This window comes from Dysidea avara, chromosome 2 (assembly GCF_963678975.1).
Source record: "Dysidea avara chromosome 2, odDysAvar1.4, whole genome shotgun sequence".
Taxonomy (NCBI): Eukaryota; Metazoa; Porifera; class Demospongiae; order Dictyoceratida; family Dysideidae; genus Dysidea; species Dysidea avara.
This window is the reverse complement of record NC_089273.1, coordinates 25,777,950-25,798,263: the sequence shown is the minus strand read 5'-3', so window position 1 is coordinate 25,798,263 and position 20,314 is coordinate 25,777,950. Positions and strand designations below refer to the sequence as shown.

The 20,314-nt window shown below is 36.6% G+C and overlaps 1 protein-coding gene and 1 long non-coding RNA gene across 6 annotated transcripts in view; one reads left to right on the top strand and one right to left on the bottom strand.

The window, feature by feature from the left end:
• LOC136246956 (uncharacterized) overlaps positions 1-5,179 on the bottom strand; it is a 46,085-nt gene extending 40,906 nt beyond the window's left edge. The window contains exons 1-2 of the mRNA XM_066038556.1: positions 4,981-5,179; positions 92-376 (exon numbers count right to left, since the gene is read on the bottom strand). Of these exons, the coding sequence (XP_065894628.1) occupies positions 92-376; positions 4,981-5,178 (483 nt within the window). The 5' untranslated portion in view covers position 5,179. The remainder of the gene's footprint in view (positions 1-91; positions 377-4,980) is intronic.
• A 689-nt stretch (positions 5,180-5,868) lies between these two features.
• LOC136246960 (uncharacterized) lies at positions 5,869-9,056 on the top strand. Of its 5 annotated transcripts, none has more exons than XR_010696945.1 (6): positions 5,869-6,001; positions 7,780-7,863; positions 7,910-8,003; positions 8,069-8,158; positions 8,215-8,278; positions 8,334-9,056. It is a non-coding gene; the product is annotated as an uncharacterized lncRNA (long non-coding RNA). The 5 variants fall into 5 exon arrangements; XR_010696947.1 differs by having other exon boundaries at positions 8,215-8,282; XR_010696946.1 differs by having other exon boundaries at positions 7,824-7,863; positions 8,215-9,056.
• Positions 9,057-20,314: the final 11,258 nt, after the last annotated feature.

The following is a 20,314-nucleotide window of genomic DNA, read 5'->3' as shown; positions in this document are numbered from 1 at the left end:
ATACACTGAACTTATGGTTACCCTAGACTGTATCCAATGTCATATATAATAAAGACTATTACATTCTTTGTAACACCACAATTGTACTCACCTCCGTAGCTATTCCACTATTGGCACCAACACCATCCCAAGTAGCAATGAATAAGTGAGTAGGAGTGAACCTTGGAAGCAAGGGAAAAGCTTTCTGTACATCATTGCTCGCTCTGGTCAGTAAATCAGGAGCAGTAGACTGACGAAACCACACATTTCCATTGACTGATGAATCTATATTCACCCAGTAGGCAGCAGCTAAATAATTATCTCCTCCTAAAGGGAATACTTGTGTAGTGTATGGTATTGGGTCTGCCCCGAAACTTGTTCCACCATCTGTTGTGACCTGTACATGGTTTTAAAATTGGACACATAATAGATACTGTTTCAAAACAGGCCTTTGCATAATACAGTACATGTGCATTTACACCATCAAGCATACAAAACTGTGTACAGAATTGTATACACAACCATATTATACTTATACAAAGCCAACCTTTAAACTTAAGATCGTGAACAAAGTGGTACATATATATATATTTATGCTGCAAAATTTCTATTTGGAAGAGATAGAAATAGCTCTCAAGCTTTACCATGCTTCCAAACAAAGACTTTAGTACTTATTCAACAGAAATGCGTGCTTAAAGAATAATCAAATATATATTCGGTCATTTTGTTCAGAACCATTTGAATGGTATTCGTTTCAGTACTAATTATTAGTGCAGGGTTAGTGCCCATCTGTTGCAACAGGTTATACAATCATCTAGAGGTTTAGTAAACAGCTATTGTAAATGAGGCAAAGTTAAACCTTCATCTTGAAATTCAGTTTTGATGCTAGACTGCTAGATAACATGTTCTAAAAATAGCAAGAAATACAGCTACTTACGGCCAATACTTTGTGACAAGCAGTTAGCTACAATTTCAATCTTTAGTGCTTGAATAGGATTGTATTTTGTTGTTCTCAGATACACATGCATGCGCAATTACTCTCAGTCACCACTCCTGTCCCCATTTGTTTCAGACCTGTACACAGGATTTTCAAACATTCAGTTCATAGGGGTTACTAAGTTTAGCTATCAATTAAGGTTACAAAACTCCATGCTTTTTCGTGGAAAACATTTTATGCTCTCTGCCTGAATAACATTTTGGCTTTGGTAATGTCAATTTCATGTCTGTTCAGTAAATTGTGTAGTACATAAAGAATGCTTTCCAGCTACATGTGGTTGTGTGGTAGCTACAGGGTTTTCCAGCGAAGATAATATAGATTTACAAAGCATAGAAAGAACGGTTGTAGTAGTTGCTGCTAAGACTATAAGCCTGAGATCAAAATATTCTAATACAACAGTCTTGGTTTACCAAAGATACATGGAGCAGCAAGTCTATGATGACAAATGTTGGACAATATACAATATTATGTCCAGAGGCCTAGACACAACAGGGGTACCATGCACTAATAGCCACAGTACAGGAGCCCTGGAAAGGTAAATTACAATACAAAAATAATTATAACATACAATAATAAAGTTTAGCTTATATGGTGATCCAATAGATCCCAGTCCGAGGAAGCTCTAGAATTAAAAATTCTGTATGAGCAGGAAATGGCAATAAAAGCAGCCTGCTCAAACTGTGAACTTGTAGTTCTCTTTGATATGTGACAAGCATTATCCACTTGAGCAAGTGTGTCTAAGAGAGATACATTTCTGAGACTGGAACTCGAGAATATTATGTGTCTACTGCCTATAAGACAAGTTATGACAAAAACCTGCTGATGTAACTTGACATCTTCAGTGGTGACCATCAAGTCATTAGCAAATCCTTTTGCTCTAAGCATAACACATATACCTACAGGAAGCATTATGTGATATGTGTTGTTAAAATGTGTTCTATTAATATTGTCTTCCAGTAAAAAAAAAAACATTAATTGCCAAGTTGAATAAACGAGTGTGACCAATTCAAGTGTCACCCTGGAATAGTGAATGAATACTGACTAGCTATAGGTGGGCATTCCAGCCCGATTTTTAAATTTTGGAAAAATGGGCTTTTTATATGCTCAATAGATAGAGTATAGATTGCCGATCTCAGAAATATATAGTTTGTTGGGCTAGAATTAGCTACTTTGGCATGCACAGTGCTTAAAAACTGAAAAAAGGTACATTTTTTCTCCGGGGCTTCCCATACATTTTAAAGGGAAAAATGGCACAATCAAATCAGGAAGCCATCTAGCAATCTGGACTATCTTGAAACTGCAGTTGCTTCTAGCTGCAATTTTGTACATGTAATGAGAGTAACTTCAGATTGTATCAGATCTCAGCGATCTTTGTACTATACATATGCTTTGTGGTGAGCAAATATGTTTCACCTACTACACACTTCTCAATACAATGGTGCATACCCATAGGCAAGAGGCTATGTCAAGTAAGCAAAAACATCAAGTTAACAACTTATAAAGGTAAACAACTAAAGTGGAGGTGTCTCAATGATGTAACAATACCTAAGGTGGAGTTGTGGTTTCAATTATGGCATTGTTATGCCATAGATAGTATAGTATATAATATCTATGGTTATGCTGACTTTCAAGTGGTTTACATTTTTGAGCTGATGACACAGCCATCAGAAAATTGCTCTGGAGCTGAAAATCGCTAACCCGAGCAAAGTAACTACGCACTTTAAGGCCACTCCAAATAAATTCTCTGTTTCCCGTCCACCGCCCGTATCTAGTTACTGTCAGCTCTAAATATTCCATTATTCCGTATTCTTCCATTATTTTCCGGTTATTCTTGCATACTGAGAGACTCAGTAAAAGCCATCTTGAAACAGTGTGTCAGCAGTGCTATCGAGTTGGCACAAACTTCACGTTTGCACTATTTTTTGCAATTTGAAAAGGTTAAGCATGCTTTTATGCAGCTTTTTATGGTTGTGCCAGGCAAATAATGGCTTGAAAAGCTGCCAATCTTATAATGAAATAATGGAAATGGACCGTCCGCCCGCATGCAAATATGCTCGAGTCCAGGACGGGAAACAGAGAATTTATTTGGAGTGGCCTAAAGTAAGCGCCAGTGACTACCTTCCACCCGACACTACGTTTTTTAAGTTTTAAAGTATTCTACATAGCTACATTACAAGGCTTAAAAAGATTACAAAACAACACAAAACTTACTTATATGTAACGCGCACGGTAAAACTAAGATTTTCATGATGATCAGCGTGTGGAAAAACCCCACAGCGATTTTCATCCTCATCGGAGCTCGGACGATGGAGCAATCCCAAGTTAAACACGAGTTGTTATTTTTGTGCCAGGGTTCTATTGGGGAATATATGGAGAATTTTTTTATTAAAAAATATCGGATACTGGAATGCCTACTATAGGTAGCTATATGCTCCATAGTCCATGCATAAACTGTAACAGGAATAACAAAAGGAATCCACGCCACTACATTCTGCATGAAGCTTCTCCTGATGCTCGCTCCTGTTATAGCTAGAGTTTGGCGTAGTTCATATAGACCTAAACGTGTTAGCTATTGTAGCTATCAGAGTAGAAGAACCCCAGGTCTGTGAGTAAGCCGGCTCAGAGTTGTGTTGCCAAAATGCAAACTGTGGATAATCAAGCCAGAGAAAAAATGATAGCCCGAAAGGTCTATATATCAGTCTAGCTGCAGTAGCTATGTAATATCTAATGCCTTTAGTCTCAGCAGTCACAAACACATGATAAAGAGGTAGCTATCCACTCTGTGGTGCAGTTAAAGGACAATGATAGGACTCTGAAGCTATGAACATAGCTACGGCGCTCAGGATGTATCTATACTGCCACCAGAGTAATGTATAGGTAAACTATCAAACTGCTCATTTGCACATCATAATGTAGCTACAGCTACCAACAGGTTAGCTTAATATTTCCAGCGAGCATGCATAGCTATTGCTTTTAGTTGCTCGTATACGCCAATAGACTAAATCAGGTATAGCTAGCTCAAACAAAACACGCTGCATGGGAGCTATCAGTCTCCGTTTTAGGACCTGCAAAATACACATACAATATGGATAAACAATGAACTTGACTGATGATACAAAATTACCGAACTGTATAGCTAAGTAAACTAGCTAGTTAGTAAACGCTAAGTATCCAGGTAGCTATATACCGTATAGCGGGAAATTTTCGAAAGGTTAAATTTTCGAAAAATTAGAAAATAACAATGTGTTTTCGAAAATTTTTTTTCGAAAATATAGCAAGCAATAGCTAGTACATCCCGGCTTTGAAGTGACAATCAAAGAAAGTATAGTTAGCTTTAAATGAAGTTTGCGAGTGCACACATGCATAGTTTCTGCTAATATCAGTTAGTTATAGGCCTAATGTATTATAGCTAGGCACTGGGCCACACACAAGTATACATACCTATACCACGCATACGAGCGAGTACGAATGACACCACGAGTCTTGAAGCCTACAACTATAAGAGCCAGAAATTACTAGGAAAGGCAGCAAATATCTAGACGGGCTGAAAAAACGCCATGTACTTTATAGCTATGCTCGATCCGCATACCACTGAATTAAGGCAAAGTCCGCCAAATAACATGGTTCAACCTACGAAGGAAGACCCTAGGGTAGCTAGATGAGATTCTATCAAAGCCAGATTGGGCGTTTATCTAGACAATCACGGCAGCAAATTCTAGTTATGTACGTGATCAACGCAACCACTCCCTCCGTGAATTAATCTACGGTGCGGCGCGGTAAAGAGGCATTGTTTCGAAAATATTTTTTCGAATTCCAATCAAGAACTCTTTTTTCGAAAATTTAACCTTTCGAAAATTTCCCGCTATACGGTAGATTGAGTGCAAGCTTGCATACAGCACATATAGCTGGCTACATTAGCCTGCTATAGCTAAATCAAATGCATGTTTTCACATCACTGGCGTATGCACGGCCGCATTAGCTATAAAGATTTATAGCTGACTTACGCATAATTCGTAGAATGGAGTGTTGCAGAAACGATACACCTGATCTGGAAAAACGCATTGAAACGAGCCGTCACCGTTGGCTAGTCGCTGGTTTGGTTCTTCAATATTTTCACCATAGGGGTAGAATTCGGACAATGGAACACACAAACTGCTCCTCAGGCAGCACAGCAGAAGGACTACAGTCGCTTTTGCAATCATATTTGCTAGCTCGCTAGAACCAGATAGTGCTGCAGCCCTTTTATAGAGTTAGCAATATCCTGAACCCCGGCTTTGTACCTACACGTGACATCATAATTTAATAATAATCACCGTTAGCTGCTCGCTATAACCTTTGTGAGCGTTCTCAGTTTCTCCACATCATTTTCAGTCATTTCAACTCATCCAGCACTCAACAACACATTTATGCAGTACATATAATTAAACTCAGTCATATGATTTTTATTTGCACACACATATACGTAGCTAATAAGCTAAAGTTCAATGTCTCATTCACCAATAGCCAAACTTGCAATAAGGGTGGACAGGTTTATATTTTTATTAACTAGATAGATGATTTAGATAGCTCACATGATACAGAATGCAATTAGCAAGGTTCTGAGTCTGCTCTAGTAGCTATAGTCAGCTGTCAATGGTGCAAAATTTCAATTGTGTAGCTGGTAGCAATGCAAACAGGGATGAGAAACTACACTGTTAAAAAGCCTGAGTGCATTTCATACCAAAATTGTATGCATTACATACTGAGTTGCTACACTAGAAGGTATGAAACAGATCTGCATGCATTACATACTAAAAATGTTAGCATATCACACTAACATATTGGTATGAAATAACATACCTTGTGAGCATACCATGACGCCATAGCTCAGAGATTATATGGGAAGATAAGCGCCTCTTATATGGAGCGTTTATGAATAGGCACATACAAAAGCATTGGATGCGAGATGGGTTTGGGAGCTTGTTAGAAACTCTCGAGGGAAAGAGGTTGAAGGATCATGACGAGTCGAGTAAACTGAAGCACAGAGTGAGTTCTTAGTATTTGATAAGCAACGGTTTCAGGAAACCATAGATTACAATTATAACTCCCGTGACAAGTGTGGGTTAAATAAACTCTGGTTCGGTTCTAAGCCTTGTTCCAAGCTCCTTTATATGTTGTGTAACTGTTAGAGTTGATAATGAATACCATCAGTCTCATATCCAGACCCAGCTGGGCCATTTTCAGTCAACCAGCTTTGGCATCCAATGAAAGTTTGGCTGAATCTTAGTCAATCGAATTTAAATTTGGTCCGTGTTGACTAACTTCATGCATGCATCTACAATGAAACTGCATTGCTTTGGTCACTCCAAATAAATTCTCTGTTCCAGTCCACTGCCTGCATCCGTGTCACTAATAATATTATAATTCTTCCGTTTTTTCTTACATACTGAACAGTTTCAATTTTATAATGTGTCAGCTCACGTGTCAGTGTGCATTGAATCTCTACAAATTTACATTTTGTTCTACCTGCAACTTAATTTTATGCTGGCTATGCTCAGGAAAAGCTACCAATTTTATAATGGAAATGGACTGCTCGCTTGCATAAATGTATGCCCAGTGGAGGACGGGAAACAGAGTCTTTATTTAGAGTGGCCTTATGTTTGGAGCAGTCATGCACTTTTGTAATATAAGTACATCTTAGCAATGGTGCAACTAGCCATTCAGCCCTTGGTAGCCACTGAAGTACTGCAGGTGAGTGTTAATGATACACCGGTTTCTGTCTAGTTACAGTAGAGGGTAACTGTATGCAATCTTTTAAAACTGCATGTTGGCTATTTGCTACATTAATATAACTTGCTACATTAATATAACTTGCTATTCTGCTCTACGGCTTTTATTATACAAACAGGAGCTAGCTGGAGTTGGCTATAATAATTATTTACATATGCCTATAGGTAGACCCATTTAGATGCTAATAATGGTCCAGCCATTTAGTCAAACAAAATCAGTCCGGCTAGACCAGTTTGATATCCAAATTTAGTCCGGCTAATTACCTATATTCAAAACACTTGATTAACCAGATTGTTTTTCATGTAATGGAACTATGGACCAGTATACCTCAAAAGCAAGTCATGCAAATCAGCAGATGTATACAGACATAGTTATTGTTTATGGGTTCATATATAGTGGTATTGAAATTTTAGATTAATCCTAAGATACACTGTACATGCTCAATTAACGTTCTCACAACTAAGCAAGTGCATGGTTGTACTGTCACCTAATGCTGAATATAACTCACTGATAAACTTTGTCAATGGCCTACCTTAACTACATTAATATAGATTTCAATGATAGCTGTGACTAGGGTATGTGTGCACGGTAGTATCAGGTGGAGGAGACTGTTCACACAGTGATATGGGTAACCATTTTAAATGATATTAAATCGGAATATGCTAGATAATATTGTACAGTGTGTATGTGTGTGTGTGTAGGTGAGACTTCGGGTGCCTACACCTTCACCTGTGGGATATGGTACAGCCTCCTGCGGGGTTACTAGTCCTAGGATTTGCCTGCACTGACTCCTGTGCTTGTTCACTGGGTAGGCATGACCATACTAGCATTACAGCTGAAGGCTTTGCTTTTTGTTTGCTTTTGTGTGTGTCCAGGGTTAGTTCTAGAAATTTTGCTCACCTGGTTTCAAGTTCTGAAATACAGGGAGTAGTTGCTTTACTTATTTAGGTGTGTATTTTCATGTATGGTTAGCTACTGTTTGACACACGTATGCATGACGACTGCTCTGTTGAAATGTATGATTGTTATTTTAGAGTAGCTATGCATATGTTGATTTTATTTGAATAATATGGTTCAGCGGCATTGACTCTACCTGATTAAATGGTTACAGACCCAAGGTATATTCAGTATCCTTGGAGAATGACTGTCAAGATTTCAGTTTAGATGGTGTCTCTGTGATCACATCGGTGAACTCATCCAGGAGACTGAAGGCATACAAGTCCTCATAGTTTCTACTTATGGAAATAAACTATCAAAAGTTAGTTTATATGCAAATAAACTTGTTTATATTATATTATATTATATTATATTATATTGGTACAGAGAGTAAATTGAAGACAAAAGAGGAACTCTAGATCTGTAAAGACAGTTAGAATGCCTGTAGACTCTGACAATGGTATTGTCAATAGTCAGGTAACTAAGAACTTTATAGCAGTCACAATGCATTTCTGCTTCTATTGCTTCATCAGGTGACAACATTCTTAGGGTGGAAAATAAGAAACAGATTGCATGGAGCTGAATGCAAATGTTGGAGTGGGTACAAATAAATTTTTTTCTTACCTCATGACATGTTATACTTTTCCTTTAGTAATATAACTGCTGTGCTGATGTCATACCCACAGGAATAAGCGCCTCTTATCTGGAACATTTATGCCAGAATAGGCGCTTGCAAGAGTGTCAGCATCAGAGTCTGGGGGAGAAATAGATCAAGTGCCCGTCAGTACCTCAAAACGCTTTAAGCTTAAAGCGCTATAAGGCTACCCATTAATTCAAAATTTCGCGCTTTTATGTTCTTGCATTTTGTACTCGTTAATGCAGCACTTTTGAGTTTTCTTAAAATTTATTTGAAGTGCGGTCAACCTTAAACCACTTTAACATGCTTAAGGTGATAAAGCGTTTTAAGAATATAAATGATAAAACACTTTAAGATAATAAAGCGCTTTATAAGATGATAAAACGCTTTAAGATTTCGGATAAGGTGCTTTAAGAGTTTTAAGAGCACAAAGCGCTTTAGAGAGCATAAACCGATTTAAGGGTATTAAATGCTTTAAGAGCATAAAGCGCTTTAGAGAGCATAAACCGATTTAAGGGTATAAAACGTTTTAAGAGCGTAAAACATTTAAAAGAGTAGTGGCCGGTAAAATGCTTTAAGAGTATAGCTGAAGCACTTTGAAAGACCATGATGCTATAGCTCAGTATAGCTAGCTAGTTTGACAATGAAAATAAAGTTACAAACTAGTAGGGACCTGCCTATTATTATGTTCAAATTTTTAGCTATGCTATGCTGCACTGCTCAAAAATTTTACCTATTATGCCCAAATGTAATATGTAATATTATTACTAGCTAGTTACAGCCCTCAGAGTAGTGGGTAATGTGTAACTCGTTAACTTTTTCAGTAAGTAATATGTAACTTTAGCTAGCTAGTTTGACAATGAAAATAAAGTTACAAACTAGTAGGGACCTGCCTATTATGTTCAAAATTTTAGCTATGCTATATATGCTGCACTGCTCAAAAATTTTACCTATTATGCCCAAATGTAATATGTAATATTATTACTAGTTACAGCCCTCAGAGTAGTGAGTAATGTGTAACACGTTAACTTTTTCAGTAAGTAATATGCGCACTACATAGTGTAATGTACATATGTGTAACTAGTTACATTTTTAGAGTAACGACCCCAACTCTGTTTGTGTACCAGCAACATATACAGAGAGACTTCATAACAAACATAATAATACAGACCATTAAATACTTTTATGTGAATTTCATAAAAACAAGTTAAAAAATTTTCTTAATTTATAAACTAGTGTAAGTTTCATAGTGGAACACAGGCTTAATAACATTCACGGCTAGTTTTAAACTTCCTGTGCCATCCTCAACCATCAAGAAAGTATTTAATTTTAACAGAGGTGACTATCATGGATTTACTTACTTAACTGTGACCTTAATCTACTTTACAATTCATCTGATGTTGAAGAAATATGGCACATCCTGAGGAGTTATATCATGTCTGGTATGGATCTATTTATCCCTAAGACAAGGATACGTACCCGTTAATTTCCATCCTGGTTTACTCCTCAGTTACATCACTCTCTCAAGTGTTTTTGTACAATTCAGTACAAATATACTAAAATCCAACAGCTAATAACTTTCAATGATTATCAAAAGCTCAACAATCCTTCCAATCTGCCAGCATTGCAGCCAAATCTAGATATGAACAGAATCTTATATACAACTTTTCTACCAGTAATGATCCAAAAAATTTTAATTTATTAGAGAGTTCACCAAGTCACACATCCTTCCCCCTCGACTTCACCATAACGCTACCAATGGCGGATCCAGGATGGGGCATTTGGGGCAAATGCCCCCCCCCCCCCCCCCCCCCCCCTTCAAGAAATTGCATACAAGATCGAGATACTCTAATAGAGCAGTCAGTTACTCTAATAAAGCAGTCACAATGTTCATGAGGCAGTGTAGCTTACCTATGAAGCTATAAATAGGATTTTATTTTACATAACAGACGTGATATATTTGGTAAAGGATCACTAGCTATTATTGTTGTGACCTTTTTTTTTTTTTTTGGTCTTCAACTGTTTTTCAGCAAGGTGCCCCCCTTCTTTCCAAACTCTGGATCCGCCCCTGGCTACTACAGCTGATGCTGACCTTGGTAAAACTGAACTTTTTAATTAGTGCTTTTATTCCGTTTTTACCTCAAGTGACTACTGTCTACCTGATACAACTCATTTAACTGTTCCTGTAAATCATCTGGACTCGATTTACTTCACAGAGCAAGAAGTGATAGATGCTCTCAATAACCTCAATCCAAACAAGGCTAGAGAAATTGACAACATTGCACCTGTCATCTTAAGAACTGTGCTTTTACCCTTGCTTTACCCATCCATCACCTTTTCAAAGCTAGCTTACATAGCGGAAACTTACCCACTGAATTGAAAACACACAATAATTCCTGTGTTCTAATCTGGAGACAAAACTTCTGTTGCCAACTACCAACCAATTTCACTCCTTTGTGTCATCTCTAAAGTGCTAGAACGATTAGTTTATGACAAAGTGATAGGTACAATAGCTCCTTCCATCACTCCGCATCAATTTGGTTTTCAAAGTAACACTTCAACTCAACAACTTCTCATCTACTGTACTTTCATCAGCTAATCACTTCGAGGGAAGAAATAGACACCATCTACATTGACTTCAGGAAGCCTTTGATAGTGTGCCATGCAATGAATTATTGGTTAAATTATAGAACATACTGTAGGATTCACAGGAATTCTATGGAATTGGTTTAACAGCTACCTAAGTAACAGATCCCAGTGTGTCTCTGTTGGAACCACCTGTCAGATTGCCTACCTGTGATCTCTGGTGTTCCCCAGGGAAGCATTCTGGGTCCTTTGCTTTCCTGATCTTTATAAATGATCTACCATCATATCTCAACTACTTGAATTTGCAGATGATACAAAGTGCTTTCGGCATATCATTTCCATACTGGACATACAGCAGCTTCAAGAAGACCTTAACTCTTTTATTTAATTGGACTATTAACAATTATCTGTCATTTAACCTCTCTAAATTTGTATTCATGAGCTTCCATCGTAAATTTAACTCTCAGTACATCATAAATGACTACATAATCAATGAATCACCCAGTTGCAAAGACCTAGGGATTATTTTTTACTAACTCATTGTCATGGAAAAAGCGTTATGAAATGATTTCCTCTAATGCCTACAAGTCACTTGGACTGTTATGTAGAGTATTCAATGATTCGCATTGTCCTCAGGCTAGAAAATCCCTATACATATCATTAGTGAGATCTAAATTGCTATACTGCTCCACATTGTGGAGACCTTATTTGTTGAAAGACATAGAATTAATTGAAAAGGTACAAAGGAGTGCTACTAAATTCATACTCTCTGATTACTAGAGTTGTACCGATTCCCACTTTTTAGGGAAATCCAATATCCGATATATTTTACCCTGTTTTACCGATAGTTAACCGATACCCGATTGTAGGTCTCTACAATTATACTTGTGCACACTCCATTAAAAGTAGAGCTAGTAAAGCCTGAAATTGTACACTTATCTCAATCAAAGTTGCTAGTCAGACAAGTGGGCTAGGGCCTGAACCATCACTGTTTATCTTTGTGGTTACCACAAAACATAAACAAATTACCCAAGTACATACCAGAGCCTTTGACACCAGCCCTCTAGTGGTATAACTGCAGCTGCTGAAGCTGAATAGACTAATAATCTGCTGGCTACAGCCCATTACAACCGATTTCCGATTATGGTAAAACAGCTAATTATCGGCTTCTACCGATTACTGATCCAATTGTCGGTACAACTCTACTGATTACACTTCAGACTACAGGACTAGATTGACCAAACTTGGTATGTTGCCATTTATATAAATATCTGACATCCTCTTTTTCATCAAATCACTTAAAACTCCTACAGAGAAATTCAATATCCTGAACTATGTCAGCTTCAATACTGGTTCCAGGGGTGGAGGAAGTAGTTGATATAAGGGGGGCTGACCAGGGGTGGATCCAGACTTATGGTTAAAAAATGAACTGAAGCACTACGTTGTCTCTGGTTTGATAAGGTGAGACCAAAAAAAAAAGGTCGCAACCAGCTGACAATAGCTGCCCACCTCACCAGCTACGAATTTATACTGATAAACTACATAAAAATCCCTACATAGCTCACTACACACTGCTCTAATACTGTCATTGCTTTATTAGAGTGACTGCTCTATTAGAGTATCTCGATCTTGGTTACGGCTTTCAGTCCCACTCCAAGAAGGATAATTTCGCGTGATATCATTAGCCCCCTCGGCAGACCGAGGGGGGGGCTTCATCCCCCTAACTCCCCCCCCCCCCCCCCCCTTCCTCCGCCTATGACTGGTTCTACTAGATCTTCTGGAATCAAACTACACTACAAGACAGCCCATACCAATGCAGCTATGAACTCCTATTTTTTCGCCTAACTAGACTATGGAACTCTCTACCAATAATTGATCATACACAATCACTAGCTGTAATAAAACAGAAATTGAAGGAATTTTTCTGGAATCATTTCTTAGCTAACTTTGACAATTCTCCTTGTTGTTTCCATTACCTTTGTCCCTGTTCCCATTGCTCCAAGAATCCTGCATCTAACAATTTTAACCACTTGTAACTAAGTATGTAGATGTTAGTGTATAATTATTATTTAATGTATGTTAGGCTATCAGTGTAGGTCACTGGTAGACCCTCAGAATTATTATTCTGCAAAGCATCATTATTATTATTATTAGACTGCTGTTGCATCATACATACATACTGTACCTATATACAAGGATATTAACAGCAAGCAACTTAATATGGAAGGGCACTGTGCACATCGTGGTTTAGTGTACCAGACTAACTGACTGATTCATTCTACCAAACACTGTAGGATTGATTCCTTCATTGTTTAATCTTGCTGAGGTCCAAACATCAATGGCTTCTTGTGCTGCATGGTTTGTTTTATGTTCTATTTCAATCACACAAGCTGCATGCATGTCAAGATTTAACAAATTTAAACTATTTCCCTCTTTCCTTTGCACGCTGTTTCATAACTAGCAACCTCTGCAGAACTTATAATGGGATAAAGTATCCATAATGTTGTATCACACCATTTATATTTGAGATATCACACTTATAATGGACGTATTGCACCTCTTACATATATTTGAGAGTAAGTGGATTGATTGTAGTGGCACTTTTCAGCTGTACTTCATTTGTAAAGAGTAGAACATACAGCTGAAAACAATAAAATTTTGACACAGTTATTGATAGTTATAGTGGATGTACAAATACACAATTAGTACAACTACTGCCACAGGTATTTTTACTTTGACATGACATGCCAGGATGCTATAATATATATATCATATTAATCCAACGACTGAATGTGTTACTGTATAATACTCTTAATAGAAGCTTGACGTATTATATAGAAATACGTCTAGCAATTAGCCATTAGAATTAGTATTACACTTGTTTGTCAAGATCCCTAGACAAAAATCTTTTGATTGGCTAAAATAGTGTGGTGTGTTTATATTAGAAGTAAATGTCCGACTCAACAACTATTGTTACCATAGTGATACATGCCCAAGGAACAACAACAATATAGTTGCTTAGCAACGGTTGCTAGGTAACCATTGCTAAGATAAAAGTCATTTTGAGACCATAGCAACGGTTGATAAGTGTGATTGGTCTTTTGCAGTGGTTATTTTTTTGAATTTCTGTTGCCTAGTAACAATTGCTATGGTTGGATTAATTTGCAATAGGACGGATGGCTGTGGTATTCAGGATTAATAGTTCTCACATTGTAAACAGGAAAGAAACAGTACTCGGCTTTGCCTCACACTATTTTACTCCTTCCTGTTTACAATGCTCGCACTATTAATCCCAAATACCACAGCCATCCGTCCTATTACATATACAAATACGTAGTTATACGTATTCAAATTGTAACAGAATTTTACAGCAAGTGTATATACATATGAAAACCATGGAGTATTAGTGCCTGACTTGATCTTACCATATAATTCTCACTTTAAAGCTTCTTTTCATCATGTCAATGATATATTGTTGAGTTACATTGTGTGTGATAAACAACAAGTGATGTCACCTTATTAGTTACATCAGTCATTACAAAATTAATATGAAGCCATCATGAGAATCCATAATGCTTTTATAATCATCAGTGATATTACAATAATAATGTATGTACAATGAGTCATTAAATTGGTATGAATAATAATATAGTTTCTTTTGTTCAAATGACAAAATGTTCATGGATATATGATCAATAGCTTTTGCATTTCTTTCAAGAACAAAAGGTTTATTCATCTCTAGATCTGTAATTTGTCACCATGCTTGCTATGCATATATGGTTAAAGTGATTGGAGTAAAGATAGACATCTTTGGTGTACTCATCCCTGTATGCATGTCTGTGTAACAGTCAGAATAATACCTTCTAAGAGTGCCGGAGTAATAGGGTCTTTGCTTTGCATTTTATCGACTATTTTGAAGCTATGCATTTTGAGTAATGTGTCAGTCTGGGGTGATTATTCTTTCTTTAGATGCAATGCCTATGTAAAAGATTGGTCATACATTGGTCTACATAGTGTTTTTGCATTATATTAGAATATTACTGAACTATCTTTCAGTTTAATTCTAATTGTAAATTCCGATAAGAATATAGTGAAGTGTTATACTACCTGACTAAACCATACATCTCCTATTATGTCAGTCACAGAGTACTACATTGTGTTGCTGTGTAAGGAATGCACTGCATCATTAATAATAAACACATCTGAAGCCCCCACATGTGTATTAGCTACATTGCACCCTTCATTTTTTAAAAAAATGCTCTCATAACATTGTCATTGCTAACAAGCTGTGTAATATAATATAGTATTGATCATGAGTGATTACTACATAATTATGTAATCCATAATTAATTGTTCTTGTTGATTATGAATGGAAGAGGCCAACTATTTCTATTGTTACAGTTGTATATGTATGTATTCCTTGGAGATAGTGTGTATAGGTGAGATTACATAGTTATAAAACTAGGTAGGGATTCTTAACAACTAATGTACACAATCATAAGATTTAGAAATGTACAATAATACACCACTCAGGGGATTCGTAGAATTGATATATGATTGAATATAGCTAAGTTGTGCATTTATGATATCACAAACTACCACTTTACTTCACATACTGACACTTGTGACATTTTTGCACATTGTCACATGTTATTCTGCATGGGTAAAACAAATTAACTTGTTCTACGTGTGGGTACACAAACTCCATGTTTTAGCATCACCACACCATGATGCGTAGTATACTACTGAATCTACACATCACATGGTACATAATTATATATTGTCACACAAAATTGATGGCGTGTGCATGGTTGTGTGTCGCACACGCATTGTCACACCAAAGGCTGATGTCTGTTAAAACTATGAATACTTGAAACAGGAATTTATTGTGGTTATGATGTTTATCTACCCTGGTGACTAATACCGTGGTAATGAGATTGGCCATAATTTGAGGTAATACAGTAGCCATAGGATGTAGCTAGCTATAATTATACAGTTGCTATGTAGTACTCTAATGTAACAATGCTATGCTGTACAATGCTACAAAATGCATAGTATTAGTGTTCTGTACCAATATGGATTTTGATGGTGATATGGTGGTACTAATTAATTGTACTTGTAATTAAGAGGCACCATCCATTGTATTTAGACTTGCAATACAACAGTTGTGTTTGGAAAGGAAGGAAAAATGGTTCTATAGGTTCTATACTGTCTTGTTTTGTTGACACTTTAGTGTAAATAATGGAATGCAGCCTGTCTAATGTGTTAGATAAGATTGTTGGACAGTTTGTCTCCTGGTTGCCATGCTACCAAGTTTAATGTTTGTGGTGTCAAATTCTAACAATGTACTGGGTGATATTCCCCAATGAAATTTGATGAATATACATAATTATACAGCAGTGGATGATTTTGTCTTTTATGTCTGCTGTGATGTGCTGTTTATCAATTCCATTGCAACACACTTGTATGTATTGCACACTAAGCAACCACATGTACATTATGTGAAGTACAAAATGTAGACCTAAGTATGCATGAAGTCACTATATACAGCAAAGTGGCCTTTTGCCAAAGTTTTGAGCAAACAATCTATTATTATATAAAGCTAAAATGCTGTCCGTCTGACCGTCACGCTGCTTACTCACCAACTAGGTGTAAATCAACATAATCTGTGCTGATATTGAAGCACTCATCATCCAGCTACTCTAAGTTTGTTATCACCAGTTCACGCGTGCTTCCGTTCATTCTCTACAGCGCGTAGAAGGCCAAGGTGTAAAGAAAGCTTGAGCAACATTCTTTTGAAAACCACAGTACATACTGTTCAAGTGGTAGAAGCCCTGACTAGCGTGTAAGAGGTCGTGGGTTCAAATCCACGACCTCTTACATGACCTGTTGGCATTTTTTCCTTTCTACTCAGCACCTTTTTGTGCACACCTTTTTAAAACATGACTTTTAGCTCATAGTATCTTGACATGCAAATAGTCAGGGTGTAAGCCTTTAAAAAAGGCCTTTTTGTGCACTTTTGAATAAAAGCGTGAAACTTGGCAAAAAGTTTGTGTGTAAGATAAAGATTATTTTTTGATAGGGAGCCACCTCAGATTTGACCTATGGTGACCTTTACAGGTAATTTAATGTTCAAAAACTGTCAGTTTTTTTTCTCTATTTCATGTTTGTACGATCCAAAATCCACAAACTTGGTGTCAAATTGAAGTATTTGCCCTAAAGAATAAGTTGGTTTTTACAGAAAGTCTATAGTTTATTCTGTTCTAAAGTTACAAAGTTTTTGTGGTAAAATATGCCATTATTGTCTCCCACCCATGCACAATTTGAAATATGTACAGAAAGGTTTACTTTTTCAATACTTTTAATTTTTTTATTAAGGCTCTACAGCACAAGTATGAAGGGCTGTAGGACACCCGGTCCTACATCCTGTTGAAATTTGTTGTGTTTGTAAAGTTGGAGACAGGAGAAAAAATCCACGACTGGAATGACCTAGGCAGCTGCAGCCTCAAACCTGCAGCCATCCGATTATTGCTCAAATTCTTACAGGAGTCTGCCAGGCAGCCAGGATGTTAAATTTCATATATATGTATCCATAGGAACTCTAGAGAGTGACTTATTATCTCAAAGTACCCCAGGTGGAACCAAATGGACATTAGTATATTTATAACAGCACAAGTGCTGAAGGTCTGTAGGACACCTGGTCCTACACCTTGTTTAATGTTGGTACATAAAGTGTACTTATTCTGTACAATGATTTGACATGTTAATAGGCATGATAATTAGGGATAGATCAATTGACTGCCATGGGTTACATGCCTATGCAGGTCATTATTCTGAATGGCGGGTTTATGTATGAGGTACAATTTGTGTAAATTTTGCAAATTCTTGATCCACTAAATTTTAGTTGCATTTGCAGAAATTTCTGTTGTATAGACTATTTAGATTATATATGAACTCGCAAATATATACTAGTATCACTAATGTTTAGTATCTATCACTGAATAATATTTGAAACCAACCTACAGTATATAATAGTAACTCAGTATATTAGTGCATATCATACTATATAAACATTGTTCTTATTATATATTTTAAAGCTATTACTGTGAAACCTCTCTAATTCAACACCTGTATCTAATCCAGAATATCTCTGTAATCTGACACCGTTTGCTGCACCAATGAAATATCACTTTGTCTGTTTGATATTGCTTGATAATCCAACACCCTGAACCTGAAACCCCTCTGAATATTTCTAGATCCACCACTAACAGCTATTTTTACTTTGACCAATGCTGTAATATATATCATATAAATAGCTACATATTCAAATTGTGACTGAATTTTACGGCAAGTGTGATACGTATGAAAACCGTGGAGTGTTAGTGCCTGACTTGATCTTACCATATAATTCTCACTTTAAAGCTTCTTCTTTTCATGATATAATTGTTGGGTTACATTGTGTGTAATAAACAACAATTGATGTCACTTTATCAGTTACATCATGATCAGTCATAACAAGTATGAAGCTATCATGAGAAACTATCATATGAATTTGTATAGTACTAGTACTTCTAATGTTAAACATAATCATAAGTGACAACGAGTCATTAAATTGGTATTCAATTTTTTATGCTTCTAGTGATAATGACAAATCATGTTGTCCATGGATAGTATATCAATGGCTTAATTAGTGTGTTTCTATTAAGAACAAAAACATTCATTTGTAGCTGCTTGTCACCATGCTTGTTAAAAACAAAGTAAATGGACACCTTTAGTCTTCTCTGTATGCATGCATGTCTGTGTAACAGTTAGAACATATGTACCTTATATAAGACTGAGTAGTAGCATGGTTCTTTGCTTTCTGTTTCATCAACTATTTTAAAACTTTGCATTTTATAGACTATAATGTCAGTCTTGGGTAACCGGACATTCTTTTCTTAGATGCAGTGCTACATATTTAAAAGATCGCTAATCTGGATGTCATACATTGTTCTTCATAGTATTTTCACATTGTATTGTGATTTTAAGAAGTTATTAAAATATTGTATCAGTGTAATTCTCATTGTAAGCAAGTAAAAGCAACAGAATTTTATTCTGATAAGTAGTATAATGCCTGACTTAACTACTAAATCCTTAGTGTGTCAGTCACATTTTGATAGTAGCCACTAGCTACATTCAGTGTAAAAATGAAGCATGCCAGATACATCAAATAGGTCCCAAAAGTGAAAAAAAAGCCATGACCTAGGCGGGGATTGAACCCAGGTTGGTTATGTTAAGGGAGGTTCACAAATCGCCACAGTTGTTTATTTGTGGTTTTGACAGGAATGTTACTCAACTTTTCAGTGATCCTTCCCTACACCAGTGCCTTCATCGTCCTATAAAGAGTGAACAAAAGCACGTATTGATTTGCTACAACAACACTCGAGTTTCCAGATGATGGGCATATAATTTTGCAAAAGTCCCACGTCGATATATGCTTTGCATGCCAAGATATGATGAGCTAAAAGTCGTGTTTTAAAAAGGTGTGCACAAAAAGGTACTGAGTAGAAAGAAAAAAAGTATATGCCAACACGTCGATTCGAACCCACAACCTCTTACACGCTAGTCAGCGCTTCTGCCACTTGAACAGTATGTGCTGTGGTTTTCAAAGGAATGTTGCTCAAGTTTTCTCTTAGGCACCGGCCGATTATGCCGGCATAATTTAAAGCATAATAGATGACCAAAAGCATCAAGCATAATGCCAGCATAGTAGGGATGATATTTGAAAATTTAATTAAAATGCGCAATACGCACGCCTGAAAGAAAGCAAATATTCACTGCCAATAGTATTATTAGTGCATTTCATATTTAAAAACACGTAGTATAACTTATTAAACTGTTTCTCTCTTGGTTATTCATACTTTGCAGAAATAAGACCGAGATACTCTAATACAGCAGTCACTTACTCTAATACAGCAGTCAGGAAAGGCTGATATACTCTAATAAAACAGTCAGTTCTAGAGCATAATCTTAATTTTGAAAGTATAATTTTGAGCATAATAGGCTTAATTTTTTAGCAATGCTCAAAAGCATAATAGGTAAAATTTTGAGCATAATAGGCCGGAGCCTATTTTCTCTACACCTTTGCCTTCTACGCGCTGTAGAAAATGAACGGAAGCACGCGTGAACTGGTGATAACAATCTTAGAGTAGCTGGATGATGAGTGCTTCAATATCAGCACAGATTATGTTGGTTCGCGTATAGTGTAAAAGCCTAGGCTGCTCCCCATAGAAATTTTGAAAAATTAACATTCTGAGATTATATTTTGGTGGCTATCTTGGCTGAAATTTGCTGAGTTCAACACTGGAAGAAGTATGAATGCTAACAGTAGCTATATACTGAGCTACATAACAGAATTGGTTAGTATAGTA